Source organism: Saccopteryx bilineata, chromosome 7, assembly GCF_036850765.1.
Source record: "Saccopteryx bilineata isolate mSacBil1 chromosome 7, mSacBil1_pri_phased_curated, whole genome shotgun sequence".
Classification (NCBI taxonomy): Eukaryota; Metazoa; Chordata; class Mammalia; order Chiroptera; family Emballonuridae; genus Saccopteryx; species Saccopteryx bilineata.
In genome coordinates this window covers 106,676,096-106,698,171 of record NC_089496.1, presented here as the reverse complement: position 1 = coordinate 106,698,171, position 22,076 = coordinate 106,676,096, and the positions used below count along the sequence as shown (strand labels likewise).

Genomic DNA, 22,076 nt, shown 5'->3' with positions numbered 1-22,076 from the left:
AGAAGTTAGGGACCTATGCCTGTTTTGCATCTGCTTCCTTGCAACATACCTCTCAATTTGAAGAGTCAGGTAGAGAAAATTTTAAACTGCTCAACAGATAATCTCTAAAGCAAGGTCTCTGACAGATCTTAAAAATAGGATTCTCCTTTTTTAATTTACAACATTTACCCCTAATGATTTGCAAGGCAGCAGGAAAGCAAAGTGGATTTCAGCTCATGAATGGCCTTACAATGGCTGATACTCAACTTGCATGCTATAAGATGAAAGGACTTACATTCGTGCAAGAAGGGCAACTAGTTTAAGCTGCTTATTTCCAGAAGACAGTAGTCTCTTAGAGACAGAATCTTAAATCTAAATGATGTTTAAATTTCCTACCAGAGACAGTGTTTCTCTCCCAAAGGGGAAAAGCAGAGATGATGCATAAATTTTTATCAAATAAATTTAAGTTTCACCTTCTGAAATTCAAAGACAGCAGGAGTTGGGGGTGTAGTAGGAATAAACCTAAATATGTGCTGTTTAGGAAGACAAATCCTAACATCAGCTGCATGTCAAATGCTTGAACAATTAAAACTCTTGTATGCTTTGGAAGAAAGGTAACCATTGGATTTTACCAACCTGCGGATTATCCATGTACCACACAAAACTATCTTCTCTGGTATCCAGTATGAAGTACCTTCGAAGAAATTTCCCACTATTTTCATTTTCTTCAATGTCTAGGAAACCACAAATGCGATTCTGACGATCCACATAAGGCATTTCTGAGCTTGAACATTACACTGTAAAACAGAAACATTACCAGTAAGTAGTTCTCAGTGGACTTCCAGAATGAAATGTGTTATGGTATTTGTTCAACAAGGAGCCTACTTTCCAACACTGGGTGGGAGCCGGTCAATGCGAACACACAGAAAGCATGGGCAAGCGGTTACTACACGCAGCTGTTCATAATGACGACAACGGAGAGACCGTCACCTCACTTAGACAATGTACTTCCCTTTCCCTAAATAAACCACGGTGAACCAAAAAATTAGTTATCCCAAACCTTAATTTCTTCAGTTATAAACTAAGATGATCTGCCTTTAGGAGTGTTTTAGAATATTTTTAATTCACAGAATAACAGTAGCTAACTTTCACTGGCTACTTACTATAAGCTAGGCTCTGTGTGATTCTTTTCCATGCACTTTCTCCTTCAATCCTCAAAATGACCCTATGAGCAGGCATCATGCTTCCCACTTCACAGATAAGAAACAACATGGAGAAGAGGAAGTGACTTTGCAAGACTAGAGAACTGTATATATAGTAGGTAGGTAATAGATCAAAACATGAACCAGATTCTTGGACTCTGAAGCTTGTATTTTAATCTCTATACTGTACAGTCAATTGATTTTCTACAAAGATGCCAAGGCAATTCCATAGGGGAAGGATAGTCTTTCAACAAATGGCACTGGGACAATAGCTATTCATGTGGAAATAAATGAACTTGAAATGGACCAGAGACCTAATGTAAAAGCTGTAATAGTCAAGCTTCTAAAAATATATATAAGAGGAAGTCTTCATGACCTTGGAGAGTAGACAAGGATTTTTTTAGATAACATACAAAGAACTGGAACCATAGAATGATTAATATATTGGACTTAATTAAGAAATACTCTTCAAAAGAAACCATTAAGAAATCAAAAGCCACAGAATGGGAGAAAATAGTCAGTACACATATATCAAATAACTGATGTCCAAGAACAAGCAAAGAATTATTATAATTCAGTAAGACAACCAAATAGAAAAATGGACAAACATGAAGACAAACCAACAAGAAGAATATATACAGTAAATTAGCACATAAAAAGATGGGCACCATTACTCAGGAAGGGGTCACAAAGAAAAACCATGAGATGCCACCAGATAGCTACTAAAATGGCTGAAACAAATAAAAAACACCAAATTAAAACAAAACCTGACAATAACCAGTTGCTGACAAGGATGTAGAACAAATAAACACTCTCACATGTATCGCTGATGGCAATGCAAAATGGCATAGCAACATAGGAACAGAGTCTGGCCGATTCTTACAAAGTTAAATATACCCTTACAAGATGAGGTATTTACCTATGTGAATAGAAAGCTTATGTTTACACAAAAAAACCAACAGGGAAATGTTTACAGCAACATTGTTCATAATTGGCAAAAGCAGAAACCACCAAAATGTCATTCCATTTGGTAAATAAATACTGTAGTACACCCAATACAAGGTAATTCTACTCAGCAATATAAGGGAACAAGCTATTGACACACATAACATGAGTCAATCTCAAGTGTACTTTGCTAAGTGAAAGAAGCCAGACCAAAAAAGTCTATTGGGACAGGTAAGATTGGCAGGTGGAGGGACGGGCTAATTTCATACATAATTTTTGGAGTAATGTACCTGGTTCTGTATCTTGACTGTGGCAGGATATTATCTGTGCATTTATCAAAACTCATAGGCCCATACAACAGAGTAAACTGTGCTACATACAAATTAAAAATAAAAAGAAAACTTCAGTGATAAAATAGATCAGAGTTCCTAGAGCTTAAAATAGAGAGGACTCTGTTCAAAGGAACATGAGGGGAGTTATTTTGATGATGCAACTGTTGTACATCCTGACTGTGGTGGAGCTCACCAGTTATGCGCAAATGCAAAACTTATACAAATGCACACGAAAGCAGGTAAAATTTGCTATATGTAAATTATAGTTCAATAATCCTCATTATTTTTTTTAAAGATACCTTCCACACTCACCAGAATAGCTAAAATTAAACAGGCTGACAACACCAAATGTTCCCCAAGCTGTGGCACCCCCAGACTTTCTGTACTGCTGACGGGAATACAAAGCTGCACAGCACTATGGGAAGAGTCCTGGCAGGAAGAGCAGGCAGACACTCATCCTATGACCTACCTACTTACTCCTAGAGTTTACTCACAAGAAATGAAAACATACATGCATGCAAAGACTAACTCACAAATATTTACAGCAACTCATAACAACAGCCCCAAACTAAAAACAACCCAGTGTCTACCAACAGGTAAATAGATAAGTAAGATTTGGTATGTCTACACACAGCCCTCTACAGTATAGAGCAGGGGTCAGGAAACTTTTTGGTTGAGAGAGCCATGAACGCCACATATTTTAAAATGTAGTTCCATGAGAGCCATACAAGAACCCGTGTACAGGCCCTGGCCATTTGGCTCAGCGGTAGAGCGTCGGCCTGGCGTGCGGGGGACCCGGGTTCGATTCCCAGCCAGGGCACATAGGAGAAGCGCCCATTTGCTTCTCCACCCCCACCCCCCTCCTTCCTCTCTGTCTCTCTCTTCCCCTCCCGCAGCCAGGGCTCCACTGGAGCAAGGATGGCCCGGGCTCTGGGGATGGCTCCTTGGCCTCTGCCCCAGGCGCTGGAGTGGCTCTGGTCGCGGCAGAGCGACGCCCCGGAGGGGCAGAGCATCGCCCCCTGGTGGGCAGAGCATCGCCCCTGGTGGGCGTGCCGGGTGGATCCCGGTCGGGCGCATGCAGGAGTCTGTCTGACTGTCTCTCCCTGTTTCCAGCTTCAGAAAAGAAAAAATAAAAAAATAAAAAAGAACCCGTGTACGTTATGCATTATCCAATAAAAATTTGGTGTTGTCGCGGAGGACAGCTGTGATTGGCTCCAGCCACCTGCAACCATGAACATGAGCGGTAGAAAATGAATGGATTGTAATACATGAGTATGTTTTATATTTTTAACGTTATTATTTTTTTTATTAAAGATTTGTCTGCAAGCCAGATGCAGCCATTAAAAGAGCCACATCTGGTTCGCAAGCCATAGGCTCCTGACTCCTAGTATAGGGGAATGACTGCTATATGCAATAACATGCTCAAAACTCACCAAACTGCAAACTTTACACGGACATAAGTTTATTGTATGGAACAAATTCCAAAAAGTTAATAAAAAATCCAATAGCAACAAAAAAAAATTGAGGTATTTATTGAAACAGACATAAAATAAAGTGTTATCTGAATAATTTAAAAGAATGGGACAGATAAAGGAGGCAGGGCCTGCGCTGACAGTAGTTGAGGCTAAAGGGTAAGTACTGTAGTTACAGAGTACCATCTACTTTTGTAGATGTTCACAACTCCTCATCATCGAAAGGTTAAAAAAGAAAAGAAAAGAAACCTATAACACACACAGATACCATTTCTCACCTGTCAGACTGGCAAAATTTGAAAGTTGGGCAACATTGTATATCAGTGAGATTGCAAGAAAAGAGAGACTGGGATTGCTGGCGAGAAGTACGATGGCACATTCCAATAGAGGTGGCTTTGGCACGATGTAAAAAAATCACATCTCCATTCATTCCTATGACCCAGCAATCCTCCTTGGTATCGTAATCCTAAAACTAGTTTCTGTATGATAGTAGTATTTTAAGTGCATTTGCGGTAATCCAAGTATACTGATGCTATGATTGTATTTAAAATAAAAGTAATAAAACATTTATTAGAAACCAAGATTTTCACAGTAACAGAAAAGATGTACAAATACAAAACGAAAAATTTTATACAATGCATCTGATTTAGAGATACTATGAACTAATGATCTTTGAAAATAGTAACAGAAAATTATCACTTTGCAATTCCAATACAATCACTGATTTAAGTGAGGATACTTAATGAACACAAAACCCACTAGATAACAGGTTGTTAGAAGACAAAATACTAGTCTCAAATACCACCCCCCAGTTTTCTCATTAAGTACAAAGAGGAAAATAAATCTTTATAATGGAGAACTGTTATAGCCCCACCTTTACCAAATGATTCAGTATCTAATAAATCTAGAAGTTGGCACTAATGGATACCACGCCCCTATACGTAGACCACATGTTGTATGATCCACTGACATGAAATATCCAGAATGGGCCAATCCATAAAGACAAGAAAGCAGAACAGCGGCTGCCTAGGGGCACACTGAGGATGGGGAGTTGCCTAAGGATGGGAGGGTCTGTGGTTTCTTTTCAGGGTAATAAAAATATTCTAAAGTTGATTGTTGAGACAGTTGCACAAGTCTGTGAATATACTAAAAGCCGTTGAGAATTTTACACTTTAAATGGGTAAATTATATCCCAATAAAGCTATTTTTTTAAAAGAAATAAAGAATTACAATTGTCTTTCATTCTAGAGCCTCTTTCAGTCTAGACCCTCTGACTACTGGAGGGTCCCAGGGGGTGGTCCACAGACCTCCTCTCTATAGATGCATGGTCAGCCCACTCTTCCCCTCAGCTCTAAATACTAATGTGTTCCAGACTGCTGTCCTCAGACCTGGACACTACTGACTCCAGACTCACGTACACAACTGCCTCTTCTACAGATTGACTTAGCTAACAGACATCTCACACTTAACAAACTAGGCACCAGAGACACCCCCCCTCCCCACAATCTGTTATTCTCTGTCTTCCCTATCTCAGTAAATAGCCACTCCCTTTTTAGAGCGGTTCAGGCAAATTATCTTGGGAGTCACCTTCGCTGACTCTTCTTTCTCTCTCATTCCATGTTCAATCCTTCAGCAAATCCTGGCGGCTCCAGTTTCAAAATCTATCCAGAATCCCAGCATTTCTCACCACTTCATTGCTGCCACTGTGGTTCACGCCACCATTAACTCTCAGCTGGATTCCTGCGTGGCCTCCTTGCTTCTGCCCCACCCCTTCACCCCACTCTCAGTAGTCAGGGCGATCCCATTAAAATATATATCCAAGTGGTGATTCATTGAACACTGATTCTAAATATGAGTATTTAGTCCTTTGAAAACAAAGACTGAGAAGTTTTAAAAAATAACCTGCCCAAGGTCACACGCTTAGAAAGTGGCAGCTCCTAGATCCAAACAAGGGGGTTCTGGCTCTTCGATACTAGAATGTATAACGTCACTCTACTCAAAACTTCAACTCTGGCTGCTTATTAGAAATACCTGGGAGTTTCTGAAAACCCTGATGCCTAGGCAGATCCTCCAGAGTCCAGACCAAGTAAATCAGAAACTGGAGATGGGATCCAGGCAGCATCACATTCTTAACACTCCCCAAATAATTCCAGCGTTCAGCCAAGGTAAAAATCATTACTTTACCGCAATCCATCCCACTCAAAGTAAAAATCAGAGACATACAGGCCTCACCTCCACCCCACCCCCACCTCCATGTCCCCCTTAGTTGCCCCTGGCAACGGGACCCTTGCTACATCACACAAGCTCCCCACTCAAAGCCTTTTAACTCAGATGTCCTTTTCTCAGTGAAGCCTTCCATTAGGTATATAAGGTACAGCATCTGCACATCTAAAATTGCAAATGCTCCAAGCCCTCCTGCCATACCTCACCTCCCTCCCTGTTTCACCTTAGTGTTATTGCTAACAAGCCATACGGTTTCCTTATTTAACTGCTTCCCCACACTACCACACTGGAATATAGGCTCCTGAGAGCAGGGTTCTGTTTATTTACTATTGTTTCTCCAATGCTGGCACATGGGAGGCACTCAGTAACTATCTGATGAATGAAGTATTAAGAAACCCATAATTACTGCAACCAATCTTAATGTTCCATTTTCCAAATACCAAGTTGCTTTTCCCTCATCAGACGAGAAATCATTTAGCAGATTTATCTGACTGGTTTGTTTAAATGATGGAAGGAAAAAAGTTCAAACACTAAACGTATTTCTGTTTGGATTTATATTTTTTGTGTAGTATGAGGCAAGAATAGATAAAATTACATTATTGAATCCTGCCCAATATTTATTAAATCCTTCAGCATTACTTATGCTCTAGGTATAGCTAGATAATACAATTAGTAATAAATTAACAAACTCCCAGTTAATACTTTACACATCAGGAAGCAGGAAGACAAAAAATAAAAACAAAACAAAAATCAAGAAGAGACAGAAAGGAAAGAAAAATTCTGCACAGTGAGACCTCATTAGGCCCAGGGGACTTCACTATTGTTTGTTAACTAGATGTTGAGTGAGACCATCCCTACTGTCCCCAAATTGCAGGCAAACACAAAGCTGAGCATATATGGACACCAAGGATCAAACATCTGCGGAGTCTTGCACTGACACCCCAAACACACACCTCAGGGCTTCTGCACCCCAGCCAATGACTTATCATCATCCATATTATACAAGCAGCTGACAAAGAGAGAGAAAAAATGAGAGGCTGACCAAGTCTTCAGGAAGAGAGCACAGGGAAAAAGGAAGGGGGTATTCACCCAAAAAACAATGACAGGGGACACCCAAGAGAATCCTTCACCAAGATACGACATGCCTACAAGGAGAGACTGGCACCTCACTCTCCAGCCCAATGTCTGCTTATGAAATGGCAGGCCACAGAAAGGGGACAGACTTAAGCAGTCTACAGGCCACCATTTGGCATCACAAGAAGTGAGTTGCCAATGGGTTAAGGTGGAAACTGCAGAAGGCAGCTTGACTTGAACTATTTTGCTAAAATCAAAAAATCTGGTTGCAAAAGAAAAGTATCCCCGGCCCTGGCTGGCTGGCTCAGTGGTAGAGTGTCGGCCCAGTGTGCCGAAGTCCCAGGTTCGATTTTTTCCAGGACACACAGAAGCACCCATCTGCTTCTCCATCCCTCCCCCTTCATACTCTTCTCTCTCTTCCCCTCCCACAGCCAAGGCTTCATTGGAGCAAAGGTGGCTGGTGCTAAGGATGGCTCCATGGTCTCTGCCTCAGGCACTAAAATGGCTCCAGTTGCAACGGAGCAACAGCCCAGGTGGGCAGAGTATCGCCACCTGGTAGGCATGCCGGGTGGATCCAGTCGGGCACAAGCAGGAGTCTGACTCTCTGCCACCCCCCTTCTCACTTCAGAAAAATACAAAAAAAAAAACAATTTAAAGAAAGAAAAGTCTCCCCACCCATGTCACCGGCACACACTCACAGGAACCATGGTGGTGGGCTGACAGCATAGGAACAAGGAGGTGAGAGTGTAGGCAGCAAGTTTCATGTTCAGGAACTCTGCAGGAGGGAGTCTCCCTGCAAAATCTCACCAAACTCCAGTTCAGACTCCTATCAGTGGACATCGTGGCTTGCCACTATTAATTAAAAGAGAGCTTTGAGGCCTGACCTGTGGTGGCGCAGTGGATAAAACGTCGACCTGGAAATGCTGAGGTCACCGGTTCAAATCCCTGGGCTTGCCTGGTCAAGGCACATATGGGAGTTGATGCTTCCTGCTCCTCCCCCCTTCTCTCTCTCTGTCTCTCTCTCCTCTCTCTCCCCTCTCTAAAAATGAATAAATAATTAAAATACTTAAAAGAGAGCTTTGATACTACCAGGTAAGAAATATTTGTCCTTTCCTTCTCTCTCCTGACTAGTCCCTGTCCAAGTACACAGATCCCAGAAGAGGGAAGAGAAAGAGGGATCCTGGGCGCCTCCCACAATCCCTCCCTGCTCCTAGGGCTTCAAGCAGTTAAGGGGCCTAACACTGGGGTCAGGGAGGAGAGGAGTTTTAAATTAAATAGGAGATTGAAGGTTTTAAATGAAATAGATTAGACAGGAGCTTTTAATAGCTGTAAACATAGAAAAGCTATCATTTGCCCATGATGTCATGAGGCAGGGAAAGAGGACTATTCTACAAATCATAGTTAAAAGCAATGAATGTTGGAAAGAAAAATAGCCTGTTTTATGTTTGTTCTCAACAAGCTCAGGCTGCGCAATAATCTGACGACATATGGAACAACATCACCACCCTTAGTAATGAGATGGAGCACTTGACACGGAAATTCCCAGGGGGGATTTACTGTGCGGGGTAAGATGCCACATTAGAAGTCCTCTGAGATCGCTTCCAATCCTTTCTTCTAGAAGAGGGTAAATTGAATACAGAACCAGAGTTCAGTGGTTAAACTCATAGAAGTCTAGGTTACATAAAGGGATAAAAGCACAACTTTTGGAGAATAAAACTATCAGACTGATGAGTCTGATAAGGATTTCATGTAGGAAAAAACCACTCAGGACTTAATATTGAAGACTCTCGAGCTTATTTAAATGTTTAAAAATACACTAAATGACTGATTTTATTTTACATTCAACAGAAATTCCACTTCAAAAAGCTTATGCTATAAAATCCCCCAAATGCTATCTTCCTGAATCAAAGCAATTCAACCAATCAAAATGCTTGCCAAAATAAATAGCACATATTTGCTGAAATATCTTCTAGGAATTATAAGCTCACATATTCTTCACCACACAGGACCTACTAGGAAAACAATATTACTGAGTTCAAATGGTTTAACGTTGCTTGTTAAGCCTAACAGTCCTATTGCCGTTAACAACTATCAACAAGAATTTTGAGCCTGACCAGGCGGTGGCGCAGTGGATAGAGCGTCGGACCGGGATGCGGAAGTACCCAGGTTCGAGACTCCAGAGGTCGCGCACGGGCTCATCTGGCTTGAGCAAAGAGCTCGCCAGCTTGGACCCAAGGTCGCTGGCTCCAGCAGGGGGTTACTCGGTCTGCTGAAGGCCCGCGGTCAAGGCACGTGTGAGAAAGCAATCAATGAACAACTAAGAAGTCGCAAGGCGCAACGAGAAACTGATGATTGATGCTTCTCATCTCTCTCTGTTCCTGTCTGTCTGTCCCTGTCTATCTCTGCCTCTGTAAAAAAAAAAAAAAAAAAGAATTTTGAGTTTTAAACAAAAATATCCCCAATTTTTACGTTTCTGAAAATAAGCATTATAGACGAGCATTTAAAGCTACCAAGAGTTTTTGCCATTAGAACTCATTTCTGATACTACATCAATAATTTCCATATGCTGTGTACTTACAAATGGTCAAAAGAATTAAAACTAAATTTTAGTATTTATCTCCTACTGAAGCCATTTTATTCTATTGTAAATCTGAAGAGAATCACCTTGAAATGTAATATTAAGTTTTAATATTACCAAAAGTAAAATGCTAGAGCATGTGAAGTACTATTGATATTTGTGTATTGCTCACAGCTGAGGCAGTTACTGCTACAAAACTTCAAATTTTCTATCTAATAAAAGCAGAGTGTGAGTAACCATTGTCACATCTGAATAATTACATTCTATTCAGAAAACTATTTCTATTCCCCGTTCTTAAATGACAAGAGTTATTTAAACAAGAATAACTATTTAACATCAAGCAGCATTTCAATGGTAAAGTCTGACCTAAATTATCCTAATTATTACTTCATAAATTTCATTCTGGGTTACCAATTACCACCGAGTCAAAATAACTGTGGATTTTGCTGTGTGACTATAATAACTTTCAGGCTTAACAAAAGTCAATTTCAATTTCTTTTTAAGCTGCCATTTAAATGTTTCTAGAGAAAAAGTCCCTCTTAAAATATAAAAAAGTTCCTATCTTTTCCAAGTATTTTCCTAGGACTCATCAACATCATCATAACCTTTACATTAGCAACACTAGAGTATTGCCCACGGTTACTTTCCAAACAAAATAACCCAATGCTATTCTTAATGTCCTTAAACACTTCTAAAAAGGTCCTTCCGGCTTAGGAACCCATGGCAGTTTCCTAACGATTGTATACTTATCCTGTCTTACTGTCTCAGAGTCTGTGGCAAACTCAGATTTACACACCACCTTTCCTTTTTGCTACACTGCTAAAACTGGACAATAAAAAGATACAAACCTGCTACTTCCCCCCTCAAAGCAACAATAAAAATACTAATTAACAAGATAAAAAGAGATATGAAGCAGTTTCAATAAGCACATCTTAACTTCAAAAAGTTATCCACTGCTTACCAAAAAAGGAAAATTCGCTTACCAAAATGGACAAATTCACAGCCATTTCCCTTGATGCGGGTACACCCTTCAAGGAAAACTGTCAAAAGGATACACTGTGGATCTACAGCACTATAAAATAAATGATTTAGTAACTCAAATTGTGCTAAGTTTAAACATACTTGTTTAAACAAGTAAGTATTCTAAAGTGTAATCTCCCTTGGGAAGACTGGGCTAAGATAAGGAGTATTAAACTCTATTTGGGGGCTTTTTTTTTTTTTTTTTTTTTTTTTTTTTTTTTTTGCCACAAGTGCGTTACTATGAAAATTTGAGTATGCAATGTAATAGGCATTTGAGTCAGAATGGACCGTACTTCCGAAATAACAGCTCAAGTTCTTCCGACGGTGCAAAGTTTTACAAAGAAAAAAAGTTTCCTATAAAAGCTTACCCCAGCTTGGCTCTGAAGAGTTTCAAGGGCGTTAAGCTAACAGAAAGTACGAGGCCGAGCGCGTGGGGGGACACAGAGCAGACCCATCCGCAGCTGAGATAAAAGACAATGGGTCAAACCTCACACTGTGCCGTCGGTTCCAGTCATTAAGGGCACAGGAAGGAAGATGTTTTTAGTTAAAAAACTAATTCGCAGAGGGCAGTGACTTCATTTAAATCCAAGAAAATCTTACGAAAACCGACAACGATCGATCGCAAAAGAAGAAAACGAGCGTCGCAGGGCTTGGCAGGTGACACAAAAGAGGGACACCGGCACAGACTGACCGCCTGGTTCCGTCCTTACACCTCCGCACCGACTGGTCCCCAGACTCAGACAGAGCGTCTCATTCCTGACAAGCGCTGCGGCCGGGGGGTGCCCCGAGGCGGACATGGGGGTGCCCCGCGCCGCAGCGCGCCCGGCGCCGCGCGGGCTCCGCCGACGGCAGCAAACGCCACCAACAACGAGACCACTTTCATTAGGACGCCCCTTTCCGCGCGCTGGTCTGTCTGTCTGTCTGTCCCGGAGGGTCGGCAGAAAGCAAATGCACGAGACCAGAACCACGCAGGACGGCCCCGGAGCCTGCAGACCCCGGGCCGGGGCGCCTCCCCGGCCCCACCTGCGTGACCTTGGGCGAGTCACCTGCAGCCACCGCACCGGCCGGCCGCACCGCGGAGGAGCGAAGGCGGAGCACTAACACGCGTGGTTCTGGGAGGCAGGGCGGCGCCGACCTGTGACTCGGCGAGTGCCAAAGCGAAAGCGCGTGAAGATGTTGGGGAGACGCGGCCCGGGGCGCCGAGCCCCCGCGGGCACAGCCCTGGAGCCTGGCCGCCGCCCCGACAGGCGTCGCCCGCCAGGGACCCCCGGACAACGGGCCAGCACGGGCAGTCCAGGGGGCGGACACCCCCGCAGCCGGACGCCGGGATGCGGTCGGGGAAACAATACCGCCGCCGCGGGAAGAGGACGCCGCCCCCTCCGCCGCTCCCCGGCCCGCGCGCGCAGGTGAACCGGCCTGCGGCCTCGCCCAGGTGCGCACGTGCGGAAACGGGCCTCGGGGGCGCAGCCGGGACCCCGCGCCGCCGCCGCCCGCCGCCCACACTCACCAGCGCACGCCGACCCCTCGGCGGACGCGCGGCCGCCTCCCCGTTCGCCTCCGCCGGCGCGGCGCTCCCGGAGCCCGGCCCCGCCCACCCGCCCGGCGCGGCCGCGCTCCGCACGCAGAACTTCACCGCGGCCCTCGGCCCGGAACAACCGCACCGCCTCCGCCGCGGCTCCCACCGGCGCCCAACTGCCGGAGCAGCGCCCACGACGGCCCGCTGGAGCACTGCGCACGCGCGCCCACGCCCCTTCTGCCCCCAGACGGCGGCCGAGATTCCGGAGCGGGCACTCCCAGTCCAAGAGACTACAAGTCCCGGCAGGCACCGCGCGGGTCCCGGCGGCTTGGCGGGCCGAGTATTCAGTGTCTTCCTGGTTCCAGGGGAGGTGGTTTCAGGCGCCTCGGGGCGGGTCGCGCCTGGAGCTCTAGGCCCCTACGCTGCAGAACATCCTGGGATTCGTAGTTTTCGTGGACACGAGGCTTGGCTCAGGGGTGGGGACTCGGAGTTCTCTGATGTCATCGCCCAGAGCTCTTTAAAAATAGGCTTCGTTCGTTTGCAGAGAATTCGTTTGCAAGCTGTCCCGTAATCTGTCCAGGAAGCATAAATTCACTGGCCGCGGTGTGACCTGGAGAAAAACGCTCTGCAGCCCTGCGCGCCAATTCTTTGCTCCTAATCTTTTCTTTCTAGAACTGTAGCTACTCCTCCTTCCCAATAGAACCAGAGCCTAAGAGAAACTTAAAGGGTCAGTTAAAATTCGTTCAGGGGCCCTGGTCGGTTGGCTCAGTGGTAGAGCGTCGGCCTGGCGTGCAGGAGTCCTGGGTTCGATTATCAGCCAGGGCACACAGGAGAGGCACCCATCTGCTTCTCCACCCCTCCCCCTCTCCTCCTCTCTGTCTCTCTCTTCCCCTCCTGCAGCCAAGGCTCCATTGGAGCAAAGTTGGCCCGGGCGCTGAGGATGGCTCTGTGGCCTCTGCCTCAGGCACTAGAATGGCTCTGGTTGCAACAGAGCAACGCCCCAGAGGGGCAGAGCATCGCCCCCTAGTGGGCGTGACGGGTGGATCCCCGTCGCGTGCATGCGGGAGTCTGTCTGACTGCCTCCCCGTTTCCAGCTTCGAAAAAATGCAAAAAAAAAAAAAAAAAATGTTCAGGAAGGATGAAGAATAAATAGGTACTTTCATAAATATTTGTTCATATTTAACACATCTGTTAAGCACCTACTACGTGCCATGTCCCGTGATAGGCTCTAGGCATACATCTGAGAACAAGACAGAAACCATTATGCCTCATGGAGATTGCAGCCTGGGGAGCTAGTCCTCAAGGCAATTAACAGATTTTAATGCAATGAAGAAACTGAGCAAGTTAAAGAGATTGTGGGGGAGGAGGGCTTTTTAGTGAAGGTGGTTAGGGAAGACTAAGGAAGTGACATTTGAGCTGAAACCTGAAAAACGAGAAGTATTCAGACATGCCAGGAGCTGGGATAGAATTATCTGCTACCCTTTTCCCAATACATGGCACACTCTAGGCCCTCAGTCACTAGAATTTGTTCTGTTTGTGTCCTTCTTCCTTTCCCTCCCCTGCACAGCCTTAGATCACATCCTTCCCTCTTCAAAACTGTATCCAAAAAAAAAAAAAAAAAAATCTGTATCAACACTCTTCAGAACATCCTTCCTATATGAAGATGTACAGAAGCCAAATCAATGTCCAGTGGTAGAACAAGCTGTCCAGATGCTAGAACAGAAGACACAGTTAGTGCCAGTGAACCTAGTTACATGGTGGGAGTCCTCACTACTTAACCCCTTCTTTGTTTGTGAACTGGGTTAAAAGTCTGGGCCCTCAGCCTGGCCTCTCCAACTCGATTCTGTCTAGGAGGTAGAAAATCAGATATGGAGTTTGTCTTTATTAGGATCCTAAAGGAAGTTTAGACATTATCTCAGCTGAATCAAAGTGAAGTGAAAGATAGTCTGCCTGACTAGACCAGGCGGTGGTGCAGTGGATAGAGTGTTAGCCTGCAATGCAGAGGACCCAGGTTTAAAACCCGAGTTCGCAGGCTTGAACATGGCTTACCCAGCTTGAGCGCAGGATCATCAACTTGAGCGCCAGGTCACTGGCTTGAACATGGGATCATAGACATGACCCCATGGTCCCTAGCTTGAGCCCAAAGGTCACTAGCTTAAAGCCTAAGGTCACTGGCTTGAGCAAGGGGTCACTCACTCTGCTGTAGCCCCCCAGTCGAGGCACATATGAGAAAGCAATCAATGAACAACTAAGGAGTCACAATGAAAAATTGATGCTTCTCATCTCTCTCCCTTCCTGTCTGTCTGTCCCTCTCTCTGTCTCTCTGGCAAAAAAAAAAAAAGACAGCCTTAGACTTACCTGTACAGACTTACCTGCATGACCTTAAGCAGCATGTGACAGTTTGATGTACTGGCCCTCAGTGACCACAACTGCCCGCCTTATAGAATGTTCTCAGAATCCCATAGAGTGATGGAGGTGGAAACACCTTGCTGACACCTGTCTTCTTGGGCTTTTGGGTCGTCATCTGTACAAGAGTTGAAAGTGTTTAGCTTCATCACTGCTTATGAACTGGCCAGAGCACTGTTTCCTCTGGTCCACAGTGGATTTTTATTTTCTTAACTGCATGTGTGGCTAACATATAAAAGTAAGGAGATTTCACATTAAAACCTAGATGTCGCCTGACCAGGTGGTGGCGCAGTGGATAGAGCGTCGGACTGGGATGCGGAAGGACCCAGGTTCGAGACCCCGAGGTCGCTGGCTTGAGCGCCGGCTCATCTGGCTTGAGCAAAGAGCTCACCAGCTTGGACCCAAGGTCGCTGGCTCCAGCAGGGGGTTGCTCGATCTGCTGAAGGCCCATGGTCAGGGCACATGTGAGAAAGCAATCAATGAACAACTAAGAAGTCGCAACGCGCAACGAGAAACTGATGATTGATGCTTCTCATCTCTCTCCGTTCCTGTCTGTCTGTCCCTGTCTATCCCTCTCTCTGACTCACTCTCGGTCTCTGTAAAATAAATAAATAAATAAATAAAACTTATTAAAAGAGTGTGTTTTCTCACTAAAAAAAAAAAAAAAAAAAAAAACAAAACAAAACCTAGATGTCACCTACCTGATCCCTCTAAAGTTTGAGCTTGCCTTTCCAGACCTAGAAAACTTTGCCTAGAAAACTAGGTTCACTGGCACTAACTGTGTCTTCTGTTCTAGCATCGCGACAGCTTGTTCTACCACTGGACATTGATTTGGCTTCTGTACATCTTCATATAGGAAGGATGTTCTGAAGAGTGTTGATACAAATTTTTTTTTTTTGATACAGATTTTGAAGAGGGAAGGATATGATCTAAGGCTGTGAAGGGGAGGGAAAGGAAGAAGGACACAAACAGAGCAAATTCTAGGTCTGGAAAGGCAAGCTCAAAGGTTTAGCAGGGGTCCCCAAACTTTATTAGGATCCTTAAGGAAGTTTAGGATCTTGCCTTTCCAGACCTAGGTCTGGAAGGGGTCTTCAACTGGGGAATTCTAGATTTTAGACGGATATTAAGGACATATATAAAGTGGGAAAAAAATCCCTTGATTATCTGAAATTCAAATTCAATGTCTTGTATTTGATCTGCAGACTCTAGCCTGCCTGACCTGTGGTGGCACAGCAGGCAAAGCGTCGACCTGGAACTCAGGTCTCCGGTTTGAAACCCTGGGCTTGCCTGGTCAAGGCACATATGGGAGTTGATGCTTCCTGCTCCTCCCCCTTCTCTCTCTCTCTCTCTCTCTCTCTCTCTCACTTCCTCATGAGTGCACGCTTTCTCTCCCCTCTCTAAAATGAATAAATAAAATTTTTAAAAACAAACAAACTCTAGCGTAGAGACCAGACCACTAAGGCGGACATCCTCTCATTCTCTCGGGAATCTTAAGCCTTATTGTTATGACTATTTGACATTATTGACTGAGTAATTTTAAATTATTCCTTTGCTCTTTTTTGCCTAACAAGCCCCAAAGGTTGATTGACATTGAGAACCACAGTTACAGACAATGAGGGAAGCCAGAGATGTGACTCAAGTTTCTCAAAGACACACAGCAAAGTAAGCCCAGGGCTACTTTGAGGTTGCAGTATAAGTGGAACCTGTTAATACCCCCTGTGAGGAAGACTCAGGATCATCCAATAAATTCAGTGACAAAAAAAAAATAGTAATAGCCTGGCCAGGCAATGGCGCAGTGGATAGAGCATCGGACTGGAATGCAGCGAACCCAGTTTCAAGACCCTGAGGTCGCCAGCTTGAGCGAGGGCTCATCTGGTTTGAGCAAAAAGCTCACCAGCTTGGACCCAAGGTCGCTGGCTTGAGCAAGTGGTGACCCGGTCTGCTGTAGCCCCCCAGTCAAGGCACATATGAGAAAGCAATCAATGAACAACTAAAGTGACACAACAAAAAACTGATGATTGTTGCCTCTCATCTCTCTCCATTCCTGTCTGTCCCTATCTATTCCTCTCTCTGACTCTCTGCCTCTGTAAAAAATAAAATAAAAAAAAAATAGTAATACTTTCTGCTTTTCCTCCAGCCTTTTTTTTTTAAAATAAGAGGCTTATTACATAACAGTGCTTTCACTGTTATTTTTTTTCCTTTTAAATATGTGGAATATTCCCTTGTTGAATTTACAGTCTGGGAGCAAACCAAGAACATTCAGGACCCACAGACGGCATTGAGGAATGCTGGAATATTCCATGGATACTTGTCATCTGAACAAAAGGGAGAGGAGGAGTCTGAATTCCAGAATATGCCATTTACCTTTAAACGTGGCCATCCCATCATCATGACTTGCATGTATGCAGCACTTTGAAGTTTCATTCAAAAAAATGTTCACTGAGCCCCTTTTACATGAAGTGTAGAGAGGTCATGTGACTGATCCAGAGTCACCCAGGAAGTTATAGAACACTTGTCGCCTCTCTGATATTTGACATCCCCTCATGGGCACTTCCTATCTCCCTTCCCTGCTTTATTTCCCTCTCCTTAGCGAGGACCACTTTCTCACACGCACTAGACTTATCTTATTTTCTGCATGCCTCACTCAACCGTAGCCTCTACAAGACAGGGATTTTATCTGCTCTGTTCATCACTTTATTCTCAGCGCCTGGCACAGGAGCACCTGTTCTGTGATGCATGGTATAGCCCCATTGGTGAACAGAGTCAGAATCAGAAGTCAACAAAAGGAGCAACTCCAGAAGTGACCCCCTTCCTGTTACCAGAACGAACCGGATCCAGTTACGCAGCCAGAAAACAACTGCAAGATGATTTTATGGGAAGGAACTTTATGGTGAGCCAGCAAGCACGAGTATACTGAGGCTCGCTCAGCAACAGCTCCCAGAACCAAGGATTACATCTGTCTTCATTGGGGACGTGCGTGCATAAACATCAAGGAGAGCTTCGTTGTCAATGTATAGAGAGATATCTCTGCGCCTGTGAGGTTAGCGGACATGCCTATACATACATCACGTGTTCAGAAAATGGTGGAGAATTGCCACCTGTGGGAGATTTTGGTATTATAATGAAAGTATAATGAGAAAAGTTCACGAGGAGGTCAGTAGAGGGTTCTCCAGGCCACTTAGACCAGCCCTGGGTGGTTTGAGCTGGATTAGCCCCCTGGTCCTGCAAATTATCTCCATAAGTCTTCCTGAAAAGACAGGTCTGTCTGGCAATTGTCAAAATTAAGGATGGCACAGGTATGGGGGAAAAACTGAATTAATTACATCTCAGACCTCCTGTTAACTCTTAGCAAATCACAGGATGTGGTTAGCCCACCTTACACCTTTTAAGGTGAACTAAGTGGGTTTACAGGTTAATAGAAGCAAAGTTATGAACTCTAAACCAGTGGTCCCCAACCTTTTTTGGGCCACGGACCGGTTTAATGTCAGAAAATATTTTCACGGACCGGCCTTTAAGGTGGGACGGATAAATGTATCACATGACCAAGACAAGCATCAAGAGTGAGTCTTAGACGGATGTAACAGAGGGAATCTGGTCATTTTTTAAAAATAAAACATTGTTCAGACTTAAATATAAATAAAACGGAAATAATGTAAGTTATTTATTCTTTCGCAGACCGGTACCAAATGGCCCATGGACCGGTACTGGTCCGCGGCCTGGGGGTTGGGGACCACTGCTGTAAATAAAAGCTCCCTGATGGTAGGGTACCTGTGTTGGGGCCTCAGGCTCCCAACAGGGAGCCTGCCTTACCTCCTCGCTGGAAATCAGGACCGAGAGAGAGCAAGAATGAATCATGAACTGAACACTCCCTGAACCCAGCCTTTTCCCTGCTGTGTCCCCTCCAGAAAGCGGGTGACAGAGAGGGAGAAACAGCTCTTCCCTAAGTTTCAGTGTAAAAATGAAACCTGGGAAGGGAGTCATTGGGGTTGGTTCCATGGCTGAGCAGTCAGGAGGCTGGCCCTCCTGGGCCTCCCACTTACCTGGCCTCAGCCAAGGAGAGGAAGGATGATTCTCAGTCATTACCGCAGGCGGGGTGGGATTAAGCGACCTGCCCAGAATACAGATCAGGTAACTGGATTGTCCTCCTAGAACTAATCCTTGAGTCCCAGGGAGGAACTACCAGGTACTGTCCACATGTCAGGCTTACTGAGGTGCAAGGAAAGGAATTCCAAACAGGTCAGCAGCCAACCCAAACTGCAGGCTCACGGAGGAAAAGAAAACTGGGCCGAGGGGGAGACGGTTGCCTCCAGGACTACAGAGAGCAGAACCAGGGATTTGCCGTATAGGGTCATCAGGCAACAAGCAAGGGGCCCTGACACCGAATACCGCCTGATGCCACAGGAGCCCGGAAGGGCCCCAATGACCCCTGTGATCCCTGGGGTCTGGTGAGGTCCCAGCCCCAGGAGACACCCCAGTGAGGTCAACGGCAGGTCTGGGAGGCTGGTAAAGCCTACAATGGTGGAGCTTAGGTTTCCTGCTCTCCCCCAGACATGTGGACTCTTGCTCCAGTGTGGCCTGCACGCTTGAAAAGGAAGCCAAGGTGCTTGTCCAGGGCCACAGCTGGGTGTTCATTGCCACACTAAAGTGGGGAATATTCTAGAAGATGAAGGGCTCTTTCCAGATAAAGCTGGGAGAGGATCTGGGAATGAGTCCACCTGGGGCTTTACAAGCTCCTGGTCTGCGGGAACTCCTCCTTAGACCCCTGCCACACACCTGTCCAGTGCTAGCCAAGCACCTGTCCAGTGCTAGCCAAGTCAAAGGCCAGCTTTCTCTCATCCGTCTTGCCATTGGTCAGAAGAAGCTGTTGATGGGCAATAAGAACCAATGGCTCAGGTGCTTCCACCCCCCCGTGGAAGAGAGGCCGAAGCCGCAGCTTCCACCAGCAGACCCTGTGGACATCATGGGCCTCACCCTAGGAAAGGAAAGCATCCTGATGCCTTTAATGAAATTCACCTTTAAATCCATCCTAGCAGTAGAAATCACCTCTCCCTCACCTAGCCTTTCCCCTGGATAACCGGCAACCCCTGAGGCAGCAGGAGCCCGGAGCCAGGAACTGACTAATGGGCACACTGTCTGGACCTCTGGCAGGCTAAGGATAACATCTTGATCTCAGTTAGGTTTCAGTTCCGGAGCCCTAAGGAGGAATGACCCCTTGACTACTTCCCCATGAGAACAGACCGGGGAACTCTGGAAAAGTGCTCAGAACCGTCCTCAAGATGTAAAGAAATGATCTAGTACCTTACCTCACCTCTGACCAATCAGCTCCCAGCATGAATGACCCCAAGCCCCGCACCCACAGTGCCTTTGTGGCTGTGGCCTGGATAATCTGTCACCTGCACGCCACCAGGGAGTTCGGGCACGTGGGCATTAGCTTCCCGTTCTCCTGGATGCCACCATTCATGATGAAATAGCCAGCATTGCTCCGCGGCAATTCCTGGCTCTGCTAGTGCGGGGCAGCAGGATTCTTTCCGTTCTGTCACACACCCCACCCCCCTTCTCTAGGCCACAAAAATAAATAAATATAAATAGATTGACTTAGGTAGACTAGAGCAGGATTGTGGTCGCTTTTTATGTTCCATGGTCTCTAGCATCTTTAGAAACAATTCATTTTCACCTAAAAGCTAGAAGATGCCTCCTCCGCCCCCATGCGCCCCTCCCCCATCCTCCACCCACCCCTCCCCCATTCCCCATCCACCCCTCCCCCATTCCCCATGCAGCAGACTTAACTTCAGGGATAGCTCTAAAAATAGCTTGCCTTCACCCGACCCCCTGGCATGTAAATACGTCTTTGTTCCCAGCTGGCATTTAATAACTGTACTTTATGCTGAAACAAAAGCTGTAATCAGAGTCCAACAATGGAAGCGGCAGGCAGCCCTGAACAATACTCAGAAGAATTCCCATGGTGACCCCCACCCCCGGGCCGGGCTGCAGCTGTGAGAACCAGAAGTATCCAGTGTGAATTCCATTCACAATTATTCACCTAGCCCCGCTGCGGGCTTATTCGAATCACAGCTTTCCTGCCTCCTCAGTGGTGCTTTCAAGAGGCTGAAAGGGATGCCAGGCCTGGACCCCTGCCAAGAGCAGCCCGTGCAGGTGTGCTGGGGGAGGGGGGGGTTGGCCCTGAGAGGGCTGCACCATCTTCGGTGACAGAGCCAGACCGCCCCAAGGCTGGAGACATCGGAGGCCCTCTCTGCAATAGCAGTTCATGCAAGACTTCCTTCAGATAAAGGAGAGCTTTGCAACAGATTTCCTTACCCAGCAGTGCCGTCTGTGCATTCCAGGATGAGCCCGGCCGCGGGCTTGTGCCAGGTTCAAGTCCTAGAAGCTCAGACAAGCACGCCCTTTAAAAAGAACTACTTCGGGGGTCGCAAGCCCTGCTGCAGGTTAGAATCATTGGGAGTAGTTTTTTAAAAAAATTCTTAGGACAGGACCCCCCACCTCAGACCAAGGAGGAGTTGACATTGGTATTTATTCTTTCTTTCTTTTTTGTTTTGAGGTATAGTGTTGTATCCTTTCCAAGATATATTGAAGCTCCCTGACAGCAATGTGATTGTATTTGGAGAAAGGGCCTTTATGGAGGTAATTAAGGTAAAAATGAAGTCACAAGGGTGAGTCCCTAATCCAACAGGATTAGTGTCTTTATAAAATGAGACACCAGAGAGCTCGCTCTCCTCCCTGCCCCCATAACAATGTGAAGACTTAGCCAGAGGCAGCTGTCTGCAAGCTAAGAAACAGCTCTCCCCAGGAACCCAATCAGCCAGCACCTTGATCTCCAACTCCCCACCTCCAGAACTGTGAGCAATACATTTCTGCTTAAGCTATCCCTATCCCGTATGTGGTAATTTGTTGTTGCTGCCCGACCTAAGACATGTAGTCAAGTCCACAGCTCTTAAGTATGAAGCCAGAGAAACTGTGTAACCACCACCCAGCTCAAGATACATTTCTCTTTTCTTTTCTTCTTCTTCTTTTTTTTTTAGAGAGAAAGAAGAAGGACGAGAGAGAGCAAGAGAGAAACATCTATCTGTTCCCACATGTGCCCTGACCAGGGATCAAACCCGCAACCATTAAGTATTGAGACAATGCTCCAGCCAACCAAGCTATCCGACCAGGGCGGGCTGGACATACATTTCTAACACTCCACAAGGCTTCCTCTGCCAGCCACAGGTAAACACTGTTCAGATTTCTATCAGCATAGATTAGTTTTGCCTGTTCTTGAACCACATGTAAATATACATATAATTGCACATGACGTCATGTTTTCTCTGGGGT

At 45.6% G+C, this 22,076-nt stretch overlaps 1 protein-coding gene across 1 annotated transcript in view; it reads right to left on the bottom strand.

Annotated features, from left to right (window-relative positions):
- The window catches only part of PLEKHA1 (pleckstrin homology domain containing A1), a 48,184-nt gene extending 35,720 nt beyond the window's left edge, over positions 1–12,464 (bottom strand). The window contains exons 1-2 of the mRNA XM_066238681.1: positions 12,333–12,464; positions 616–776 (exon numbers count right to left, since the gene is read on the bottom strand). Of these exons, the coding sequence (XP_066094778.1) occupies positions 616–756 (141 nt within the window). The 5' untranslated portion in view covers positions 757–776; positions 12,333–12,464. The remainder of the gene's footprint in view (positions 1–615; positions 777–12,332) is intronic.
- Positions 12,465–22,076: the final 9,612 nt, after the last annotated feature.